General features: G+C 32.8%; 1 protein-coding gene across 3 annotated transcripts; it reads right to left on the bottom strand.

Annotated features, from left to right (window-relative positions):
- Positions 1–5,249: 5,249 nt before the first annotated feature.
- On the bottom strand, positions 5,250–19,148 carry LOC143046268 (RNA pseudouridylate synthase domain-containing protein 1-like). 3 transcript variants are annotated; one of them, XM_076219348.1, is made up of 5 exons: positions 19,009–19,148; positions 9,842–10,122; positions 9,095–9,218; positions 7,518–7,722; positions 5,250–5,704 (listed from the first exon to the last, which is right to left on the bottom strand). In XM_076219348.1, exons 2-5 carry the CDS (start codon positions 10,108–10,110, stop codon positions 5,265–5,267), a joined length of 1,038 nt encoding a protein of 345 aa, XP_076075463.1. In that variant the 5' UTR covers positions 10,111–10,122; positions 19,009–19,148; the 3' UTR covers positions 5,250–5,264. The 3 variants fall into 3 exon arrangements, with proteins under 3 accessions (XP_076075463.1, XP_076075461.1, XP_076075462.1); XM_076219346.1 differs by lacking the exon at positions 19,009–19,148 and adding an exon at positions 12,113–12,219; XM_076219347.1 differs by lacking the exon at positions 19,009–19,148 and adding an exon at positions 10,474–10,644.
- Positions 19,149–19,159: the final 11 nt, after the last annotated feature.

Below are 19,159 nucleotides of genomic sequence, written 5' to 3'. Positions count from 1 at the left end.
TACAGGAGCAAAACTATCAAACTCAACCAAAACTATCAAACTCAACCATGTATCAGCAAAGAACTACTATAGGTCAAAACTATCAATCTCAACCATGTGTCAGCAAAGAACTACTACAGGTAAAAACTATCAAACTCAACCATGTGTCAGCAAATAACTACTGCAGGAGCAAAACTATCAATCTCAACCATGTGTCAGCAAAGAACTACTACAGGTCAAAACTATCAAACTCAAAGATGTGTCAGAAAAGAACTACTACAGTTCAAAACTATCAAACTCAACCATGTGTCAGCTTAGAATAACTACAGGGTCAAAACTATCAAACTCAACCATGTGCCAGCAAAGAACTACTACAGGTCAAAACTATCAAACTCAACCATGTGTCAGCTTAGAATAACTACAGGGTCAAAACTATCAAACTCAACCATGTGCCAGCAAAGAACTACTACAGGTCAAAACTATCAAACTCAACCATGTGTCAGCTTAGAATAACTACAGGGTCAAAACTATCAATCTCAACCATGTGTCAGCAAAGAACTACTACAGGAGCAAAACTATCAAACTCAACCATGTGTTAGAAAAGAACTACAACAGGAGCAAAACTATCAAACTCAACCATGTGTCAGCAAAGAACTACTACAGGTCAAACTATCAAACTCAACCATGTGTCAGCAAAGAACTACTACAGGTCAAAACTATCAAACTCAAAGATGTGTCAGAAAAGAACTACTACAGTTCAAAACTATCAAACTCAACCATGTGTCAGCTTAGAATAACTACAGGGTCAAAACTATCAATCTCAACCATGTGTCAGCAAAGAACTACTACAGGAGCAAAACTATCAAACTCAACCAAAACTATCAAACTCAACCATGTGTTAGAAAAGAACTACTACAGGGACAAAACTATTGAACTCAACCATGTTTCAGCAAAGAACTACTTATGCTCAAAACTATAAAACTGAACCATGTGTCAGCAAATAACTACTATAGGTCAAAACTATCAGTCTCAACCATGTGTCAGCAAAAAACTACTACAGGAGCAAAACTATCAAACTCAACCAAAACTATCAAACTCAACCATGTATCAGAAAAGAACTACTACAGGTCAAAACTATCAAACTTAACCATGTGTCAGAAAAGAACTACTACAGGAGCAAAACTATCAAAATCAACCATGTGTCAGCAAATAACTACTGCAGGAGCAAAACTATCAAACTCAACCATGTTTCAGCAAAGAACTACTATAGGTCAAAACTATCAATCTCAACCATGTGTCAGCAAAGAACTACTACAGGTAAAAACTATCAAACTCAACCATGTGTCAGCAAATAACTACTGCAGGAGCAAAACTATCAAACTCAACCATGTGTCAGCAAAGAACTACTATAGGTCAAAACTATCAATCTCAACCATGTGTCAGCAAAGAACTACTACAGGTAAAAACTATCAAACTCAACCATGTGTCAGCAAATAACTACTGCAGGAGCAAAACTATCAAACTCAACCATGTGTCAGCAAATAACTACTGCAGGAGCAAAACTATCAAACTCAACCATGTGTCAGAAAAGAACTACTACAGTTCAAAACTTTCAAACTCAACCATGTGTCAGCTTAGAATAACTACAGGGTCAAAACTATCAAACTCAACCATGTGCCAGCAAAGAACTACTACAGGTCAAAACTATCAAACTCAACCATGTGTCAGCTTAGAATAACTACAGGGTCAAAACTATCAATCTCAACCATGTGTCAGCAAAGAACTACTACAGGAGCAAAACTATCAAACTCAACCATGTGTCAGCAAAGAACTACTACAGGAGCAAAACTATCAAACTCAACCAAAACTATCAAACTCAACCATGTGTTAGAAAAGAACTACTACAGGGACAAAACTATTGAACTCAACCATGTTTCAGCAAAGAACTACTTATGGTCAAAACTATAAAACTGAACCATGTGTCAGCAAAGAACTACTATAGGTCAAAACTATCAGTCTCAACCATGTGTCAGCAAAAAACTACTACAGGAGCAAAACTATCAAACTCAACCAAAACTATCAAACTCAACCATGTATCAGCAAAGAACTACTATAGGTCAAAACTATCAATCTCAACCATGTGTCAGCAAAGAACTACTACAGGTAAAAACTATCAAACTCAACCATGTGTCAGCAAATAACTACTGCAGGAGCAAAACTATCAATCTCAACCATGTGTCAGCAAAGAACTACTACAGGTCAAAACTATCAAACTCAAAGATGTGTCAGAAAAGAACTACTACAGTTCAAAACTATCAAACTCAACCATGTGTCAGCTTAGAATAACTACAGGGTCAAAACTATCAAACTCAACCATGTGCCAGCAAAGAACTACTACAGGTCAAAACTATCAAACTCAACCATGTGTCAGCTTAGAATAACTACAGGGTCAAAACTATCAATCTCAACCATGTGTCAGCAAAGAACTACTACAGGAGCAAAACTATCAAACTCAACCATGTGTTAGAAAAGAACTACTACAGGGACAAAACTATTGAACTCAACCATGTTTCAGCAAAGAACTACTTATGGTCAAAACTATAAAACTGAACCATGTGTCAGCAAAGAACTACTATAGGTCAAAACTATCAGTCTCAACCATGTGTCAGCAAAAAACTACTACAGGAGCAAAACTATCAAACTCAACCAAAACTATCAAACTCAACCATGTATCAGCAAAGAACTACTACTAGTATAGGTCAAAACTATCAATCTCAACCATGTGCCAGCAAAGAACTACTACAGGTCAAAACTATCAAACTCAACCATGTGTCAGCTTAGAATAACTACAGGGTCAAAACTATCAATCTCAACCATGTGTCAGCAAAGAACTACTACAGGAGCAAAACTATCAAACTCAACCAAAACTATCAAACTCAACCATGTGTTAGAAAAGAACTACTACAGGGACAAAACTATTGACGTCAACCATGTTTCAGCAAAGAACTACTTATGGTCAAAACTATAAAACTGAACCATGTGTCAGCAAAGAACTACTATAGGTCAAAACTATCAGTCTCAACCATGTGTCAGCAAAAAACTACTACAGGAGCAAAACTATCAAACTCAACCAAAACTATCAAACTCAACCATGTATCAGAAAAGAACTACTACAGGTCAAAACTATCAAACTTAACCATGTGTCAGAAAAGAACTACTACAGGAGCAAAACTATCAAATCAACCATGTGTCAGCAAAGAACTACTGCAGGAGCAAAACTATCAAACTCAACCATGTGTCAGCAAAGAACTACTATAGGTCAAAACTATCAATCTCAACCATGTGTCAGCAAAGAACTACTACAGGTAAAAACTATCAAACTCAACCATGTGTCAGCAAATAACTACTGCAGGAGCAAAACCATCAAACTCAACCATGTGTCAGCAAAGAACTACTTTAGGTCAAAACTATCAATCTCAACCATGTGTCAGCAAAGAACTACTACAGGTAAAAACTATCAAACTCAACCATGTGTCAGCAAATAACTACTGCAGGAGCAAAACTATCAAACTCAACCATGTGTCAGCAAAGAACTACTACAGGTCAAAACTATCAAACTCAACCATGTGTCAGCAAAGAACTACTACAGGAGCAAAACTATCAAACTCAACCATGTGTCAGCAAAGAACTACTACAGGTCAAAACTATCAAACTCAACCATGTGTCAGCAAAGAACTACTACAGGAGCAAAACTATCAAACTCAACCATGTGTCAGCAAAGAACTACTACAGGTCAAAACTATCAAACTCAACCATGTGTCAGCAAAGAACTACTACAGGTCAAAACTATCAAACTCAACCATGTGTCAGCAAAGAACTACTACAGGAGCAAAACTATCAAACTCAACCATGTGTCAGCAAAGAACTACTACAGGAGCAAAACTATCAATCTCAACCATATATGCATGTGTCAGCAAAGAACTACTACAGGTAAAAACTATCAAACTCAACCATGTGTCAGCAAAGAACTACTGCAGGAGCAAAACTATCAAACTCAATGATGTGTCAGCAAAGAATTAAGGATTTTCCTAAAAGGAGTTAGTTGGCAAATGTCAGTGCGATGGCATCTGTACAACACATGACATATGTGATGGACTCTTGGTTATAACCTTCTTTAATCTTATATCAATAATCATCCATACCGTAACACTATGATATAAACCTTAACACTGAGGTGCATCTGTACAACCCATCTGAAAAAAAAATTTTGTAAGGGTTCCACGGAACCCAGTGTCTCGCCTACTTTTGCTGTTAATCGCAGACTCAACAAAAATCAGGAAAAACATCAATAAAAATTTCCCTCTCGATACTGTCTTTTGATTGAAAGAAGCTTCCAAGTTTGGTAAAACAATCCAGGATAGTTTATGAATCTAATAAATGTTTTATAAACTTTAACTGCAGACTGTATGTAATGCTAACTGGAAGAAAAACTAAGTCCATTTATAAGTAAAATATGGAAAAAGTGATTATTTTTTTTTACAAAATTTACTTCTGAATAATATCTTATGATCAGAAACAAGCTTCTGTCCAAGTTTGGTACAAATCAAGGATAGTTTATGAAAGTTATCAAAATTTTAAAAACTTTAACCACAGAGTGAATGTAATGTTTCCTCGCAGAAAAACTAAGTCCATTTATAAGTAAAATACGGAAAAAATGGAATTTTTTTTTTACAAAATTTACTTCTGGATACTTTCTCTTATGATCATAAACAAGCTTCTGTCCAAGTTTGGTAGAAATTCAGTATAGTTTAATAAGAAAGTTATTAAAATTTCAAAAACATTAACCAGAGTGAAAATTTGTGGACGCCGCAATAAAATAAGATTATAATTGTCACGATATAAGGCAAAATGAAATAAATTGGAAAAATTCATCATTGAAGGGCAAAAACTTCCATAAGAAGTTATCAGACAATTTTGATATATTTGAACAGCAGACGGATCTCATTATTCTTAATATCCTTTCCCCTGTCAGATTTCTCTATCTTTATCAGTTTTCAGGATAATAGATATGTTTTATGCATGTTGGCCATTTTTGTCAGCAGGCAGATCATTGGACAGAATGTTTAAAACGATATAACCAAGTGATGAGTGTAGAAAAAAGGGTAGTAATTGGCTTAGTAGTTTCAAAGGAAAATTTTGTAAAAGAAAAGGGATGACAGATGACGAGGGATGCAAAGTGAGATAATAATGTGATACAAGGGTTGATGCCCAATGATGACAATAGCTCAGTCATACCTATCCATAAAATAATATAGAGTTGCATATGTGAAATCCATCCCAAAATTGATATACAGAGAAAATATAGATAAATAAGATGAAAACTCTTTTAATGGATTCTTTTCAAATTGAGAGTTATAAATTTTCATTGTATGATATGTTAAACTAGATATATTCTTTTCTTTCACATTCTTCAAAGTTAAGTTTTCCTTCATAACGTCATCATAATTGGTAATGACTTTATGTGGCTTCCACTTAGGATCTACACTTGTTAGAAATGGGTCCGGTGACACTATATCAAGTGGTTCCCCATGTAGGGGTACTATCATTCTATAGGCATGTAACATCATACGATACGGTGCTGTGTCCTTCTCATTACTATATGTATAATCTCCAATAATAGTGTGACCAATCAGATTACTGTGCACTCTTAACTGATGTGTTCTACCTGCAATAGAAATCAAAGTGTGTTGATATTTCGGGATGTTTTCCTCTAAAAGTAAAACCAAAGCAGGATCTGTCAAGCTGTGTTATGTATTTAACCTGAAATCAACAGATGTATTACCTAGTACCAATGTATTAATAAAGAACTTTACAAATCTGTTGGTCAAATACATTAACAGGAAATAGCTAATCAAAAACACCTTCCTGTTGGTTTGGTTCAAAACATTGGCATGCTAGTAAAAGGCCTAACTAAATTTGATTCAAAACAATGATGTACAGTTAAAGACCTAACTACCTGTTGTTCAGGGGTTGTCGTTTGTTGGTGTGGTTCATGTCGTTTGTTGGTATGGTTCATGTCGTTTGTTGGTGTGGTTCATGTCGTTTGTTGGTGTGGTTCATAAGTATTTATTGTTGTTTATATAGATTAGACTGCTGGTTTTCCTGTTCAAATTGTTTAACACTAGTCATTTTAGGGTCCTTTATAGCTTGCTGTTTGGTGTCAGCAAAAGCTCTGTGTTGAAGGCCTGACCGATCTCTATAATTGTTTACTTTTTACACATTGTGATGTGGATGGAGAGTTCTCTCATTGGCACTCATACCACATCTTCTCATTTCTACAAACTGAAGAATTGGTACAAAACACTGGCATGCTAGTAAAAGGCCCGACTGTAAATTTGTTTCAAAACATTGATATGCAATCTAAGACTTAACTATGAGTTTTAAATGAAAGTTCTTAAAGGCCTCACTCTTAGTTATACAAATTTAAAGTTTTGTACCAGTCAAGGACAAAACCTGCAGTATGCAAGTGAAGGACCATATAAGGGGTTTGACACTTGAAACAGCAGAATCCTAGTAGAGACTTACTTTTACAAAAAACTCTTCAGTTAAATCAAAAATATATCTTAAATCTCATATAAAGAAAGATAATCCAGTATTGTATTGTTTATAACAATAAAGAATTATAAGTTGTCTCCCCTTGTACCCAGATAAATAAAATGTTGATTTTTATGTAAATATTTTTCTTTCTGTTGTATTTACCCCTGTTTACTGTTTTCAAGAAAGATTCAAATGGGACAGAGATCTCAGTTACTTTTTTTTCTGATGCCATCGAGTCCTTACAGAGCAATAAAGACAATATCAGTAAGCAGCAACAAGTATCAGTTGTAGGATGTAGTTTTTTCATATCAAATTTAAAGTTTCTCAAATTTCTCCTTATGATTGTAACATATATGTTGTCAGAAATATATTGCAGCACCATTTTTACATTATTAACGATCAACAGAATATTCTGGCCAAATTAAATCAGCAACAAGAGCCTTTTTGGGAAATGTAAGGCTAAGGGTATTACAGTAGAAATCAAACAACAAAGATTTAGATGGTTAGGCCATATACTAAGAATGCCACAACAAAGCCCACTTAAACAGTTCTATATTGGACATCACCAGGGAAAAGGAAACCAGGGTACCAGGAATCACCTGGTGAAGAACTGTAACAGAAGAATTGGAAGCAGCGGGTTACACCTGGGGTAAAGCCCAGTATATGGCTTAGGACACAGAGAGAAGTGGAGGCAGTTTGTTGTGACCTTACGTCCCACTGGGGATGAAGAGGATAAAAAGAAAGAAAACCATTACAAATAAACAAACAAACAAAGGAAATAAAGCGTTTTTGCAGTGATGTCAGTCACTAGCACAGAACTTTTAAGCTTATGTTTTGTCATAAATATAACCCTATAGTTTCTTATAAAAAAGAAATTCATAAACAACAAAAAATACATACACAAACCCAACATGGATAAAAACAAGGAATAAATTGTATACCTGTATATGGTATCATAAGAACTTTAGATGCTGGCATTCCATTATATGTTCCATACTCTAGAAGAATTGTCAAGGTCATAGCATGTTTACTGTCCACACACCCTTCACTGGTACATGCACATTGTTTATGTTTATAGTCCACAAAACTGTCCTTTCCGATCGGTATATCTACCAGTATATATGGCTCAGATAAATACCCACCAACCTGAAATATCAGAACACTTTTATAACAACAGATGCATTTTATATCATACTCACAATGCTAACAACAAGATAAATCAAAATATGTCCCATACAGTAATGGTTCAAGAACTGTTATGAGGCCCCTCATGGGGGGTCCTAGTAATCACATAATCACCATTTTTTTGCCAATATAATCACATAATCATTAAATATTTGCTTATCTTTAGTAATCAAATAATCATAAACTAAAAATACAGTCCTAGGTAATCAAATAATCATGAAATATTTGGCTTAATAATCAAATAATCATTAAAAAAACGGCCAAGTAATCACATAATCAAAAACCCCATGAAGGCCCTCTGTTATGACCATGTTAATACTCTTTGTTCTAGCTTTTGAACTTAACATTTTTTATATGTACTTTGATATTAATTTTAGTGAAATCTATTATGAATTGCATTGTTGAATGATAGCAATTGTTAGGCAATTTTTCAATAATTCAAATTTCCAGGGGGACTAATAACTCTCAATTTTCAATCATCGCAAATATTCTAAGTTCTGTTGTTATAATATCAAATCAATTGAAAGTTTGATAGAGCACTTAAAAAAGTTAGACAAATTGACATATGGATGCTGGCTGGAATCCATGTCAATTCTTTCATAGTGACAAGAATGAGACGGACAGGAATAATATAAAGTTTAACTGAGATCTGTCAGGAAGTTTATGAGGAGATGTCTTATATGGATATTGATGGAAGAATGAGGGCCCTCATGGGGTTTTTGATTATGTGATTACTTGGCCGTTTTTTTAATGATTATTTGATTATTAAGCCAAATATTTCATGATTATTTGATTACCTAGGACTGTATTTTTAGTTTATGATTATTTGATTACTAAAGATAAGCAAATATTTAATGATTATGTGATTATATTGGCAAAAAAATGGTGATTATGTGATTACTAGGACCCCCCCCATGAGGGGCCTCAAGAATGGAGAAGTGATATCATTAATATAATTTAAGCTTTTGTACCAGTTTTGCTTGTTATAACAATGTATTGTAAACAGTCCTTTATCAAAATGTGTATTTTCCTAATATTAAGTAAGCCTTCAGTAAATAGGTTATATCAAATCTTGTTCTCATCTTCTTTAATTCCTTAAGTGTAAATTGTTCTCTAGAATTCATTGAAGTAGTACTAATATGGACATATTGGTCATGTACAATAAAGAAATATTTTGTTCAGATAGTTTAAAAGTGTTTGTTTGTTTGTTTGTTTGTTTGTTGTTTGTACCATAGTTCCATCCAGTAGATGCTGCATCCTTACTGAACATAATTACTCTAAATAAGCTCTATTAAGAAACTTCTTATCAGGGTTCTGTTGTAAAAGTCTTTACCAAAGCTAAATAATGTTTTCTTATACTTCTTTTTAGAAACAATTTCGAAAATTTAGCTGCAGCCTTCTTGTTTAATGACAAACTCAACACTCCACTTGTTGGATAATCTAAACGGTGATTAAATCTGAAAAAAAATCAATCACTTGTTTTAATTTCATTAAATAATGATTATTAAATGATGGTTTTATTTCAAAATTTGTGATACTACAGGATGCCTCCTAAATAGCGGTACAATTGGGTGTTGGGTAAACAAAGATTTTAAAAATTTCACGTCCAGTATGTAGACAGAGCATGCAAGAAAGCGTAAAAAATATGGATCAATAATGGTCTCAATATTTGGATATTTTCTCAAAAATTGTTTTTTTTTCTGTGAAAAAAAGATTGTTTCAAAGACAAATTTAGGAAATACAAAACACTACATTTATAGTCATATCACAAATATTTCTGACTCTGTATGATTTCAGAGGAGTTGTGGCTCAATGAAATTGGTCTCTTCCTGTAGTAGTATAGATTTTATGCATTTTTCTGCTTTTCTTATCTACCATCTTGGTTCTCTTTTCTGTGGGCACTATTGAGCCTCATTTAACAAAAAAAAAATGGAACTGCCACTGAATTTAATAAATTTAATAGTAATATGAGATTATATTTTATGGTGCATATGGTGTATTACACTCAGGTTAAATGAGCTAAAAAGTGAATAAATCTTTAAAATTAAATTGGAAATGCCATACTAGGAATATCATTTACCTGAAACGATGGCTTAATGTGTCATCACTTAGTTGTGGAAAATGATCTGTTAGATTAGTGGCTACAGTGTATTCCTCTGAGTTATCACTATTAATTTTAACGTCCCATGGTTTGTTAATAATCAGGTAATTATTACTCCGGTATAGTACATCAGGTGGACTTCCTTTACTATTCACTTTTAAATATTTATTATAGAATGCATTGAATAATACTCCAAGTCCTTGAATTAATCTCTCTACTGGATATAATCTGAATGCCACAGGCATCATTATCTTATCTAACTGAAAAAGAATAATACTCTAGTTTAAAATAAAAATAACTATGTTACATTTATGATCTTATATAAAAAATAAAGAGATGTGGTATGATTGCCTATGAAACAACTCTATCAAGCGGGACAGATTTCCAAAAAGCAATAAGGTGTATAACAGTAATCTTAAATAAATTAATCATCTTATTACCAAAAAGAAAATTTCATTTGACAAATTTTTATTTATGAAAATATATACAGTCAAACCTGAGTAAAGCGGACCCTGAATAAACTATAAATATAAAATAATTCTTATATGATAAGCATATAAGGGAATACTTAGTTATGATTGGTTGTGAGGACTTCCAGTAGTTGTTCTTACCATTGTTATATTTCAATAGATGATGTTGACCAAACTTCTTTTTGAAACTAATGAAAACAAGATAGCGGCGACAGTGAAACAATCCCACTGGACGTTAACAAAATATATTTCACTCTGCATTAATCATTGAATTAAATAATAAACACAAAACATTTCATTTGAATGATAAAAAGAGTTATTTTAGTTTATTATATCAGGTAGTAAATTTCATGGAGTACAAATTTTTGCATTAACCAACAAATATATTCATGTGCCCAGGCCAATTCAATGACACAAATATACAATTTACTAGTGTAAGAGTGGAAATTCAATTCCATATCTCCTATTTTAAAGAATTATAAGGATTAAACACCTTTTTAAAGGAATTTATTGGTGTATAAACTTGACCAATTCACTCACAAACAATTAAAAGTTCAAAGGACTTTAATGATATGATTGTGAGTGACTTGGTCCAATCCTATAATAATAAAAGTATTGATAAAAAATGCAATCAAAACATAATTGTTTATACAAGATGGTTTTCCAGGATAATCAATTAGCAAGGTGTTAATCTGTGAACTTTCAGGAGTGTTTATCATTTAAATATTTAAACAAAAATATAATTAAAAGAATATACCTTCATGACATTGGATAGAACTTATGTTGTAACTTTGATCATTTTTTCAAATGGCTAAGTAGGAAATTAATATCATGTTTTTTCAAAAAATGTTGGGTTTCCTGTCGTGAACCCCTATACAATAATAATGAAGAAACTGGATGATGAAAATTCATTGGTAATGTATGGTACATTGTACAACAATGCTATGATCGTGATGCAATTTTGTTTGATAAAATTCTGGCTTTAGTCGGCTATATCAACGTAGAAAATGAATGACAGAAGTATCAAAAAACGAAACTCTCAGTTTAAATAATGCAAGGATTCTGTTGTAAATGAAAACAACAACTTGAGCTCAAAGGGAAAGTGAAATTAACAAGTCTGGGACTGATGCTTCCGAGTTCTATTTGACATACAAAGATATGTAAAAGGATAAAAATATAATTATTTTGAATTCTTTTGAATTCGAGGGACAACCAATTTCTAGAACCATTGGATACATGTATAAATACTTAAAACAACAATCGCACATAAGTTAAATGATGGAAAGGCAGTGAACACTTGTTTAAAATAATATTTTCACACAAATCATGACATAATTTCAAATAATAACATTTTTACAGTATTTGTATTAATTAGTTTTTCAATTTTAAAAGAGAAAGAACTTTTACATGCAAACTATCTGACGACACAAGTCCTTAAATTCTGGTATAAACGGAAACCTGAATAGACAGGCCCCCTTGTCCATACTGGCCCCGTGATCATAGTCTAGTAGAAGGCCAGTTTTTACAGATTTTACTGTATATTGATATATACATCTAATAGAACATCAAATAATTCAACCGGGTTTTGAATAAGATAGATCAGAGACATATATACACATGTGTATATATATGTCTCTGGATATATATCCTGGATAGGTAAGGAAGCGAACGTGTAGGGCGCGAATGTGTTTTGGGAGCGGACGGACCTAATATCGCTCGAATATTTCTTTTAGACAACATTTTGCGTGGTTGAAAACAGTAACCTGCTAATGTTACATACAGTTCTTAAATGTTTAAAGTGCATTTGGTTTTGTATCGTAAATCACAATATTGGAATCATTGGTAGCGGGGAAGGAAACGTGTTCGACAGTTGTAGTTGACAACATCATAACTCGCCCTCTCAAGCTATCGCCCCTTTTTTTAAACGAATCCTGCATTTTGTTTTCCAGTAATTCTTGTTACTTCGGCAGCATGTATATTCAATTTGGCACCTAGTTAAATCGGGACCTGGTTAATTCAGCACCCGATGTAGATATTTCGGCACCAAAAGTCGGCACCAAAAGTTCTCACTTTTGTTTTGCAAGGATTTGTATAGTGTCCCTATACAAATCCTTGTGTTTTGCAAGTAAACTATTGAAGACTCCGTTTTACTTTACTGTTTTGATATTTTATCTCGAGGTGTCAACGTATTTTTGTTTCTCTTAACAGAAGACTCCAGTTCTAATGAAAACTTTGTTATTAACAGAGTACCATCAGAGACATATAATAGTATTATATGTCTCTGGTACCATATATAATATCTGTTCCTATCATAAAGACTCTCTATCGCATAACAAATGCACATTACAAGTAAACAAAAAACTCTAATTTGGCATCATTACTAGATAGATTAATTTACATCATTGTGAACATGTGTACTAAGTTACAAGTTGATTGGATTTCAACTTCATCAAAAACTAACTTGACCCAAATCTTTAACCTGAAGCTGGACAGACAGACGAACGAACAGGTAGACAAACGGACACACCGACCGAAAACACAATGCTCAGGCTAGGTGGGGCATATTTACAATGAAAACACTATCGTTTATGTTTTTAATTGAAACAAGTTCGTAAGTTTAAAAGTGATAACCAATCCTCAGAACCAATCTAAAGTTTGTAAAAAAACAATTTATGTATCAAAACAAGAGTGCACTCGCTGAAATGTCTCGCCTTTTTTTTTATTAACCATTGATATTATGTTGATAGTCCTAAATATAAAGCTTTACTACAACAATCGCATAACCTTAATATGATCCAAGAAAATGCGGTCATGGTCAAATAAACTTAAGGAGAAATACATACATGTACACCTTACAATCATTCAATAAATATTGTTGACCTATTGCTTTTCACGCTTATGGTTTCTAAGAAACAGACTTAATAAAAAAAAACATTGACCAATAAACCATGAAAATGATGTCAAGGTCAAATGAACCATGCCAAGCAGACATGTGCAACTTACAATCCTTCCGTAAAAAGTTATAGTTGACCTATTACTTATAGTTTAGAATAAACTGTTATCACAGAGATATATCTCGCTTTTTTGTAATTTCGATAATGCAAATGTTGAAATTTAAATAGCAACACTTTAATATGCAAGTTTTGCAAATATTCAAGGTCAATGAACCATGACTGAAGGTACATGGGTAAACAATCTCAGTGGAAATGTGATATGCCAATGCTGATAGTACTGCATACCAAATACTATTGACTTATCATAAGTAGTTTCCTTTAAACTAACATAAACACAAACAGCACAGGCATATTGAAATACATGCAAAGAACTACTAAAACACATATCTAGACAAGCCAAAAAATTAAGCACAACTAAAATTAAGCACAAATTAAAATATAGCACACATGCAAACATTTAAGGCATAATAGAATGTTAGAGAAACTTCTAACATGTAAAAAAGCTTATCAACATGCAGAACAACAACATTTTGAACCATTCCAAGACTGTATAAGGCTCTTAAATAGTGAAAAACTCAGTGTTTTCAGTCCTGAAATGGTCAGGTAAGCTGTTCCACAGAGTAGCAGCTGCAAATTTAAAACTTTTCTTACCAAACTGTGTAGTTTTTACATGTGGTATATCCAGTATATTACTATATCTGAAAGAATATTTACAATCTTGATATGGACTTCAGTGACCACCAAAACTTAACCGTGTTCACTGATCCATGAAATGAGGTTGAGGTCAAGTGAAAATTGTCTGACATACTAGAGAACATTGCAATGGGTACACACATACCAAATATAGTTACTCATAATAAGAGAAAAAATTCATTACAAAAAATCTTAACTTTTTTTCAATTAGTCACTGAACTATGAAAATGAGGTCAAGGACAATGGACATGTGACAGACGGAAACTTCGTAACATGAGGCATCAATATACAAAGTATGAAGCATCCAAGTCTTCCACCTAAAATATAAAGCTTTTAAGAAGCTAGCTAACGCCTCCACCGCCGCCGCCGGATCACTATTCCTATGTCAAGCTTTCTGCGACAAAAGTCGCAGGCTCGGTAAAAACCAGGCAGATATATACTATCCGAAATATATTGAATACGGTTGTTACGATCGTGGCCTTTGAAAACGAGAAGAGACACATTGAATTGATTGAATTAATCAAATGTATTAATCCATCGTATTTACGATTGAATACGATTATACGATCGTGCGTCTTGGTCATGAGAAGAGACAGTTGATTAAATTGTTCAAATTGAATTGAATTGAATTGAATTGAATTGAATTGAATTGAATTGAATTGAATTGAATTGAATTGAATTGAATTGAATTGAATTGAATTGAATTGAATTGAATTGAATTGAATTGAATACATTCTTGTTGAATCAGTTTTTGGATTATAAAATATTTGATCTTGAACATCACTGAAAAGACGCTTATTGTCGAAATGCGCATCGGATGCTAATGTTATTTGATCTAATAAACCAAAGAAGACAAAAAGTATAGCTCAAAACGGACAAGCTATGACTCCCTTGAAAGTGGTCAGATCCAAATGATGGGTATATTATGGTAAACTGTTATACAACCCTAGCACATATGAGAGCTAATTATGTAAGAAGCTCTTAGAGGAGTTGCGCTTAATCAAATCGTAGGCCATATTGCTAAGATATAAGAAGATGTGGTACGAGTGGAAATGAGACAACTATCTATCCAAGTCACAATGTGTAAAAGTAAATAATTATAGGTCAAAGTATGGTCTTCAAAACGTAGCCTTGGCTCACACCGAACCAAAGCTATAATGGGCTCCCAAAAACCATGCAAACAGGAAAACCAACGTTCTAATTTATATTAAAACAAACGAGAAACGCATGAACACATCAACAAACGACAACCCTGAACATTAGGTTCCTGGCTTAGGACAGGTGCAAACAAATGCAGAGGGTTTAAACGTTTTGATAGGTACCAACCTTCATTCTTACCTGAAACAACAGTGTAACACCGGTATAACATAGAAAGGCACACTACAAAATATCAATTGAAATGGCTTTACTCAGTCGAAAGACATATATTAACACAAACAAGTGAACATACACCGAACGAATAAATTTGATCTATGTCACAATGCAAATACAAAATCAATAAAATAAGGGGTGAAATGTTAAACTATATCAGAAAGACAACCATAGCCTTATACAAAATGCCGCCAAATAAAATTAAAAAAAATGAACACCGGCAAGGTGAATGAAAATTGTTTTGTTGTTAATTTCTCTCGTCCTGATCATGCATGAAATATTTGCCACTGGACGTTAAGCAACCAACAACTAATCACCAAATGACGTGGATATGTTAGCAATTATCATGTCATTTTATGGCCTTCAACAATGAGACAAATCCATACCTTTACGTATAGTCGTCGATAAAAGGCATGGACATGCAAGACACATGCGAAGCTATTGAAACGAGAAAACTATAACAGTCAAGTGATCACCATACAAATCCTCGATTACGAACAGCATAATTTATAACTATACAATTTACGAAAACATACACAAAGAAAGTGTATAGTAATATACCAATCCTCGCATACATGGACCATTAAAAACGCCGGGCCACTGAATTACAAGGACAACCCCACAAGGAACATTACAGACCCCCTTTCCCTCCACCCCTCCCGGCCCCCACCATTACATAAGAATAAGAAAACTGAGTATATGCAGCTAAAAGTTTTAAAGATTGTTTAATATTCAGTCGAGAAAAAAAAAGCATTGTCTATCTTGAATAGCTGCGGTCCGCAAATAGTCAAAAAATAACATAAGGACCTAAGAGCTACGGTTCCGCAGCTATATCTTGAGGGTTACACTAATGTCCTGACAATGTCCTGACAATGTCCTGACGGAAATGAAAATGCTTAATACTTTTTTATTATTGGAAGGATTTACTTGAAATTTGGAATCAAGCAAGATGAGAACTTATATTTATTACATAAAATTTAAAAAAAAATAAAAAATATTTATAAGAGTTAGAAAACTTGACCTGACCAACTTGACTTTGAAACTACTAATGTCCTGACCGAAAAGAAACGGCTAAAAAATGTTTTATTATTGACAGGATAGACTTCAAATTCGATACCAAGGAAAATTAAAACATTTAATACAAAAATATAAGAAGAAAAAGGGAAACAAAATATTTTAAAAGTTAGAAAACTTGACCTGACCAACTACGTCCTCCCGTGACTAATGTCCTGACTGATGTAAAATGCTTATAACTATTTTGTTCTTTGAAGGATCGACTTCAAATTTAAATGTCAAGGAAGATTCTAACATTGAATATAGAGATATAAGAAAAAATATTCAAAAACCTAATTTTAAGTGTTAAAAAACTTGATCTGACCAACGTCGACTCTGTCCTGACTATAATATCCTGATCGATGTAGAAAATGTTAATAACTTTTTTGTTATTGAAAGAATTGACTAATTAAAGTTCCTCACCAAGGAAAATTATATTATTCAAAATAAGAATTTAAGAAAAAAAAATTTTTGTTAATTTTTTTAAATGTTATAAAACTTGACCTGACCAACTTGATTGATCTTTATCATGATAATTAAGTCAATTCTTTCAATAGAAAATAAAAATTGTTTTCTTAGTTAACGAGGGATTAAACATGTCAAATAACACAAAAAAAGGACAGGAAATGGGCTTCTTTTGATTTCAAGATAATGTTTTTACAAGCATTCAAAGTAGAATTATGTTAGAATCACATAGAAATATAAAAACTTATAATAAACATAATTTTATTATGTCACTGTCTTTTGGCTTTCTTCTACACATATATTATGAATTATAAAAAGTGCATCCAAGTTCTTTCTTGACTATATTTAAATAAAAAAAAAGGAACTATCAATATAATTTTCGAACATTAAGTCTATTCTGTCTTTAGAGAGAGAAAAAACAGCCGATTATATAATATTTGTCTTTTTTTAATCGACCAGGACATTGCAGGACAAGGTAAACAGTGGTCAGGTCAAGTTTAAAATATTTTTATTCTACATTCTTATACTTAGTGTTGTTATCTTCCCTGATACCAAACTTGGTAATATCTCATTTAATAGTAAAAAGGTTATTGGCATTTTTATAACGGTCAGGACATTCATCATGACAAAGATCAAGTTGGTCAAGTCAAGTTTTCTAACATTTCAAAAATCAACAAACATTTTTTTCTCATAAATTCCATTCCTATATTTTATGCTATCATCTTCCTTGGTAAGGAACTTAAGTCATTTTTTTCAATAATAAAAAGATATCAACATTTCCTGCATCGGTCAGGACATTAGTCAGGGCAGAGTCGACGTTGGTCAGGTCAAGTTTTCTAACTTTTTAAATTATTTTTTTAAATCTTATTCTTGTATCTCTATATTTAGTATTATAATCTTCCTTGACATCAAATTTGAAATCAATCCTTCAAAGAATAAAAAAGTTATAAGCATTTTACATCGGTCAGGACATTAGTCACAGCAAAGACGCAAAATACAATGTCTCTGGTGACAGGAAAGACGTAGTTGGTCAGGTCAAGTTTTCTAACTTTTTTAATTATTTTAAAATTTTTTTTCTTCTTTTATCTCTATATTTAGTATTATAATCTTCCTTGACATCAAATTTGAAATCAATCCTTCAAAGAATAAAAAAGTTATAAGCATTTTACATCGGTCAGGACATTAGTCACAGGAAAGACGTAGTTGGTCAGGTCAAGTTTTCTAACTCTTGAAAATATTTTTTTTCTTTTTTTTTCTTATATTTTTGTATCAAATGTTTAAATCTTCCTTGGTATCGAATTTGATGTCTATCTTGTCAATAATAAAACATTTTTTATCCGTTTCTTTTCGGTCAGGACATTAGTAGTTTCAAAGTCAAGTTGGTCAGGTCAAGTTTTCTAACTCTTATAAATATTTTTTTATTTTTTTAAAATTATATTTATTAAGGATGTACTTAGGTGAGGTAAGGTGAAAATTAATAAATCAAGAAGTTAAAATTGATACTATAAGCTGGTAGAACATCAATTAAGGATAAAAATAAGCTAAAAATATTGATAGGTCATGGACCTCCTTTACGAGATATTTGAGATTTAGAATATGGCGGGAAAAGGTTGACTCGGACTTTTACCTTATATTTGCATTGATATTATTAGGTCTCAAAACAAAAGAAAGAAAATTAAGAATCTTCTAAAATTTTGGTAAATGACCTTTCATGAGCTATTAAGTCTTATATGAAAAAATAAATGGGTGTTATGGGGCAAAATATTTTACATTGTATTGTATGGAAAAACACCAAGGAGTCCGAACATTTGACACAAATTCCAAAACCTCACCTAAGTACATCCTTAAATATAAGTTCTCATCTTGCTTGATTCCAAATTTCAAGTAAATCCTTCCAATAATAAAAAAGTATTTAGCATTTTCATTTCTGTCAGGACACTGTCAGGACATTGTCAGGACATTAGTGTAACCCATATCTTGAACTGATTTTTGGCTGCATCAAAAAGACCTATTACAAATGATATATGATGAGATTGACTCTTCTGCATTTTTAATAGGTAACGTTAACTCAGAAAATACACTAAAATAAACTAGAGTTAGTCCCCTTTTCTAAAAATTGCCAAAATTTTGTACTACCTACCTGGTCACACCTGTGTTTGTAATGAATGGTTTCTCCTGTGTATGACTTTCTACCGCCATTGAATAGAGTTGTTGAGTTCAGACGCTATAGGAAAATAGGGGTGTAATCTTACGGAGGGTGCATTGTGCCTCCAAAATTTGAAAGCTACAGA

The sequence above is a fragment of the Mytilus galloprovincialis genome, chromosome 9 (assembly GCF_965363235.1).
Source record: "Mytilus galloprovincialis chromosome 9, xbMytGall1.hap1.1, whole genome shotgun sequence".
NCBI classification, from domain to species: domain Eukaryota; kingdom Metazoa; phylum Mollusca; class Bivalvia; order Mytilida; family Mytilidae; genus Mytilus; species Mytilus galloprovincialis.
The sequence above is the reverse complement of the archived record's forward strand: the minus strand, read 5'-3'. Positions and strand labels throughout refer to the sequence as shown.